This window comes from Cololabis saira, chromosome 3 (genome assembly GCF_033807715.1).
Source record: "Cololabis saira isolate AMF1-May2022 chromosome 3, fColSai1.1, whole genome shotgun sequence".
Lineage (NCBI taxonomy): Eukaryota > Metazoa > Chordata > Actinopteri > Beloniformes > Belonidae > Cololabis > Cololabis saira.
The window spans coordinates 38,962,135-38,968,134 of NC_084589.1; the positions used below are offsets into that span (position 1 = coordinate 38,962,135).

A 6,000-nucleotide genomic window follows, 5' to 3' on the forward strand; every position below is an offset into this window, starting at 1 on the left:
ATATATATATATATATATATGCATTTTTAATATATAATATATATCATATATATTTTAATATATCATATATATTTATTTTATTAATCTTTTTTTTCTTTTTTTTCTTTATTTTCTTTATTCTTTCTTGTGCGGACCGGTACCGACTTAGATTCTGGCTCATGGTGTTTAGATGTGAGAGGGTGTCGTACGTTTAGCCTTTTAAAAGTCCAGGATCATAAGTAGCTCTTCCCAGTCGGCTGTTGGAGGATTAAAAACAGGAGAGGAGTCTGTTTTGTCACGTTTGCTTCAGTTCTCACAGATTACCATATTGGTGCAGGTTCTCACACCGGCTCACTCCTTCACACCTCAGATCTCATCCTGCGGCTGACATAACACAGTTCCTCTGAGACGGCGGGGGAACACATTCTCTCTTTGTAAATGTACAGACAGGAAGGTGAAAAGTCTCGTCCACCAGCTCAGCTCCTCCGCTGCAGCAGAATGTGAAATGTTGACAGGACGTGCCAGGATCTGTGCTCTAATCCCCGCGGTGACGAGTCCCGCAGCCCCATCCAGATCCCAGACTCCAGTCACCTCGCAGCTGCTGCGTTTATCAACCCGAGCCAGACTCACTTCACCTCCCTCTCCATCTCTCTCTCCCTCTCTGTCTCTGTCTCTGTCTCTCTCAGCGATGGAGTTTCATGAGAATCTGCACGACTTGGCCGTGAAGGACGGGTTGAAGGGCAGGAAGCTGCACAAGGCGGAGGAAAGCTTCACGTGGAACATCACCATCCTGAAGGTGAGGCTGTCAATCACGTGCTGATGAACATAGCTGACACTAAACTAGGCCTGTGTTGAAAAAATCAATTTCCCAATTCTAAATCGATTCTCATATTAATTCCTAAAAATCGATTCATATGTCTAAAGATCTATTTTTTTTTATTATTATTATTTATTTGTTGTTTTTTTTTCATCATTACATTACAACTTTTGGTTATTTTTTTGTTTATCCCCAAAAAAGGAATGTTTTGTTGGACACGAGAATAACTGGTGCCATGTTTTTGCCTTTAAATATGTTTAAAGGTATGAAAACATTAAAGTGTAAGGTTATAATTGCATAAATTGTCTATATTTCATTACTTTATATACTGTCTTGGGGTTACATTTGCAAAAAATGCTAAAAACCAAATGCTCAAAAATTAAAAACCAAAATAGACCGAAAATGGAACAAATAAAAACGGAATGTGGGAAAAAATAAAACCGATTTGATCCGTCTCTGTTTCCTCCCTGGATCTGTTTGATAATTCTGACCCACATGATGTTTCTGAAAGCAGTTCTATCAGCATTCTGGGAGCTGATTGGTCCTTCGTTTAATCTCAATATAATACTAGTAGTAATATTTTGCATAACTACAGTCATATAATTCATGCAACAGCTTCAATAACACTAACCCAAATCAATATAGGAATAGAATCGAATCGGATCGAATCAAATCTTGATAAACAATTCCGAATCTTAAGAATCGGAATCGAATCGATTCTTGACTTTTGAATCGATCCCCAGCCCTACACTAAACGCAATATATAAAATGATATATCTCAAAAACTAATGTATGAATTAATTCCAAATACATTTCCTCTGGTTTGAAAGGCTTCTGTGTTCCTTTTTTCCATTGACAGTTTTGAGGGATCTAGCTATGGGATGTATTTAGAAAAATATGTGTAAAATAAAAAAAAAAAACAATTTACATTATTTTGGTAGTTATTTGCACTTTTTAGCTTTTTATTTAGTTAGTATGGAATTTTTTATTTGTTTGTTTTTTTTAAATGGATCCTCATTAGCTGACACCAAAACGAAAGCTAGTCTTCCTGGGGTCCAGACAATAAAATACAAAATCAAACATACAATCTCAATTCATAAAGTACATTACTATTACTATTAACTTGTAACATAAAGATTATTCAAGATTGGCTTATATGGGTTGTTTTGATGCATAGCAAATAAAAATACTCTATATATAAAATTGCAATAAAGCATGCAGAAATGTAAAAATATGCTCAGGCAGACTTGTTCTATGGTAGGTCGTAAAGGGTTAAACCGCAGAAGCAGTTACACCAGGAACAAACTATAAACATTTGGAGTGTGATGGTTTTAGTTTTGGGTGTTGATGTTATCGCTGAGATTACTTTATCAGGTTCCCTAAGTTCCCATCATGCAGCCTGTTTGCCGCCGCCGTGTGTTTACTGTGAGTTGCCAGTGCGTTAAGGCATAGCAGGGACGCAAGGTTGGCTGCAAACTCCCTCCGTTCACCAGGGATGCCGAGGTGGGGAGACGGAGAAAAGCCTGGGTTTACACCAACGTGACTCAGCCGCGACTTTTGCTGATCGTGGACTGCAAAGTAGAGGACAGGGCCGTCTTTAGGTCTGAGAAAAGCTGTCATCTGTGGAGGAATATTGTGCCTCCCTGGGATGAACGCACAGGTGGAAGGAGGATGCAGGAGACAGGAGGGATAACCAACACACCTTCTGAGCAAAATATCTTTAAGGTTTAGTAGCACTTTTCCACTAGTACCTACTCGGCTCGACTCAACTCGGCCTGGTTTCTTTCCCATAACAATCCAGCACCTGGAGCAGAAGTAGGAGGTTGGAGCGAAGCTGCTGTGACGTATTTGATTGTGTCTAAACGAAGAAGACAACAACACTAAAGATGTAGAACCTGGAGGAGATGATAGATGTGCTGCTGGGTCTGTGACTTGTGTTCGATATCAAGTTAAAAAATGAGTGAGAGAAGCTTCAAGCGGCGACGCTTTTTAATTTATTTTAGTTTGTCTCGGCGCTGCTGAAAAGTCCGTTGGTAGCAGCGAGCAGCTATGAAGTGACAGAGCTCCTGGTAGATCTGGTCGTTCCTTATCTCCGTCTAGATCCCTTTTTAATTCTCTCCTCAGCCACCAGGTTTATGAACATCTGCACCTCAGAGTTGGATCAGAAACAGACTTTTGCACTGACATTGCCTGTTGAATAAAATGAACAAGAAGCCGTCAGAGTCGCTATTTCTCTGATGTCACATCCTGACTCAGACGTCTGACTCCAACCCCCCGACCAATCGGTGGCCTGTAGTGTGATGATGTCAGATGCATCCAGACTCAGCCGCTTAGAACCTCGGCAGAATAGAAACAGAAAAGTCCTGAATCTACTTGTCTACTTGGTGGAAAAGCGCCAAACCGGATCGAGCCGAGTTGAGCTGAGTAGGTACTAGTAGAAAAGCATCTTCCGACTTAACTGTGTCCTATCTTCACACAAACTACTCCTGAGTGATTAAGTTATAACATCAGAATGATCTGCAATAATATAAAAATACTTTTACTCAGACTGATGTTAGTTTAGTGAAGAATCTAAACTCTGAAATGCAACTCATCATTTATTCCTGTTTTCCACCTTTATCAAACGTCAGATACAGCCCGACTCAGCCTGCTTAGAACCTCAAAGTCAGAGTCAAAGTCATCTTTTTTTTTTCTTTTTTTTTCAGCTTCAAATACGAAGTTTATTATTTTTTACAGCTTTTATTAAAAAAACAATAAAAAGTTTGCAGCTTTTCAATAAATGTACTGTTTAAAGACAGAAACTTGTATAAATTGTCAAAGCTTTCATTTTTACATCATTTTTTACAATGATGCAACATGTAACATTGAAAAAATAGTCTATTCAAGAAATAAAAACAGGAAACGATGGCTTTCAGTATCGTCATTTGCTTTTTTCCCTGAAAAATGCTTTCAAATTCTGGTATTGCCAGATCCACAGGTCACTATAATCACATCTAAAACGTATCCATTGCTGCCGGTATATGGTGTCAATTGTTTAAACTACTCAAAGTCATCTTCATTGTCAATTTTTCATACCAAAAAATACAAGTAATCGAAAGCAGAGTAGGTACAGAAAATGATCTATTCGGCACGTTAGACCCCTAGTGGGAAAACAGCACCAAACCGAGCCGGGCTGAGTAGGTACTAGTGGAAAAGTGCCATAAAAGTCCCACAGAAATGAGAGGTTACACCTCATATCATCTGTCCTCTTCTCTGGAGACAGAGGTGATGACGGGTCACCAAGTTCCCCTCCACGTCTGCTATAACCGTCTGATGTGTGTTTGTCCTGCAGGGCCAGGCGGATCTGCTGAAACACGCCAGGAATGAAGTCCAGGAGAACCTCAAGCAGATCCACTACGCCGCTCTCACCTGCAACCTGAGCAAAGGCGGGGCGGGGGGCGGCTCCTCCGGCTCCACGGACTCCAAGAGCCGGCGCAGCCTGGAGGCCATCCCCGAGAAGGCCACGGCCGAGGAGGAGCTCACCGACGAGGACAACTGAGGCGTCAGACCTCCGCCACGTCTCCCAGAGCTCCCGCTCCTCCCACCGTCACCCACTCATCGCAGCGTTCCCCACATTCCTGGACCCCAGATCAGCTCACGCAACACCCTCTTTTCTTTCATTCCTTTCAAACCTTGCATTCCTTCCTGATCTCTAACAGAGCTCATGTTCCAATGTTGACAACACGTGCATCACATCTGAAGCAGAGCCCCCCCCACATCGCCCCGGACGAGCCCCAGGGAGCTGAGCAAACCACCAGACGGTTGGAGGTTGGAGACGCCGCGCTGCCGCCCAGCGGAGAGCAGAGGCCTCGGATTGTTGAGACAGATTTCTTAAAAGCACAACTTTTCCCCCTTTTTCCCGGAGTGATGAATGTAACTGGACCTGGGAAGGAGTCTGAACGCAATGCAGAATAAATAAATGAAACAAGTCGACGGAAATGTCATGAGAGTAAAGAGCTGTTTACAAAACTGGACTTTTCCACGTTCCTGTCTGCCAAAATAGTAGTATACTGTGTATATTTGGAACTTCCTGTTACCTTGTTTCCTGAAGAGTGCATCATTTTATTATTGTATACTTGGAAATATAAGATTTATTTTATAAAAGATATAAGACCATGTCTGTGGAGAACCAACCTTTTATTTGTGTGTTTATCTTGGACCAGACTTTCCCAGACGGAGACGTCCAACGCTCGACGGCGTCCATGTTTGTTTGGGTTGTTTTTTGTTTGTTTTGGGGGGATTTGGCAACATGTTAAACTTTTATTTTGTGGGCAAAGTTTTTCTGTTTCAGGTGTTGAAAGGGTTCATGAAGTCCAGGTTATGTTTGGGTTTTTTTTTGTCTTATGTCGTCCACCAACTGCACTGTTACCCAGAAAAGGACCAGCAACTGCGTCTGTGACGAGCCTTTGGGCCGCCGCTGTAACCATGGCGATGAGGTTGATTATAAGGTGTACTCTGCTCTTGATCCTCCAGCTTTCTGTCCTTGTATTGATCCTTAATGGTGTTGGCATTGAAGACGACGGGGGTCATTCCTAGTCGCCTCCACGGCACAGAGAGTCGTGTGTTAAAGCCCCAACGCAGAGCTAAAAGTCTCAGGTAAAAAAGGACCAGATGTTTCGCCAGACGTTTCAAACCTGAACGAGCGTGACGGGTGCCAAAGATCACATGACCGGACTGGACACAATTACTCAGATATCCTCGTCCTCATCTACCAACGAGGCTCTGGAGTCCTCGGGAAGGTTCCCATGGCAACCGTGCGCCTAACAAACTGACGTCTGAGCCCCCTAGTCTGCGAGGGACTTTGTAAATGTACAAAAAGTGTATTGAAGGACTGACGTGCACGACCTTCCGTCTGCTCGCTGCTGCGTTGTCATGACTACAAGTCGACGGGCGCTAAAGGAGTCGACTTGTACAAACGGTCCTTTTTATTAACTTTTTGTACACTTACTAAGTTACAGCTGCGTCTGCAATAACATCGAAGTGAAATAACGTGTTTGAGCCGATCCAGAGGGTTCAGATGACTCCAACTGTTTGAGTTAAAGCTGTTTTCGGTCGCTGATGAAAGTTCACTCTTCCCCGGCGGACGATGATGGACCCAGGGTTGTTGGAACTCAGGAATCGTCCTTCGATACCTTCATTTCCCGCCTCTGTGGCATCACTGCTAA

The 6,000-nt window shown here is 42.6% G+C and overlaps 1 protein-coding gene across 1 annotated transcript in view; it reads left to right on the top strand.

Moving 5' to 3' along the window:
- The window catches only part of LOC133439323 (inactive phospholipase C-like protein 2), a 65,652-nt gene extending 60,149 nt beyond the window's left edge, over nt 1-5,503 (top strand). The window contains exons 6-7 of the mRNA XM_061717471.1: nt 666-775; nt 4,128-5,503. Of these exons, the coding sequence (XP_061573455.1) occupies nt 666-775; nt 4,128-4,334 (317 nt within the window). The 3' untranslated portion in view covers nt 4,335-5,503. The remainder of the gene's footprint in view (nt 1-665; nt 776-4,127) is intronic.
- Nucleotides 5,504-6,000: the final 497 nt, after the last annotated feature.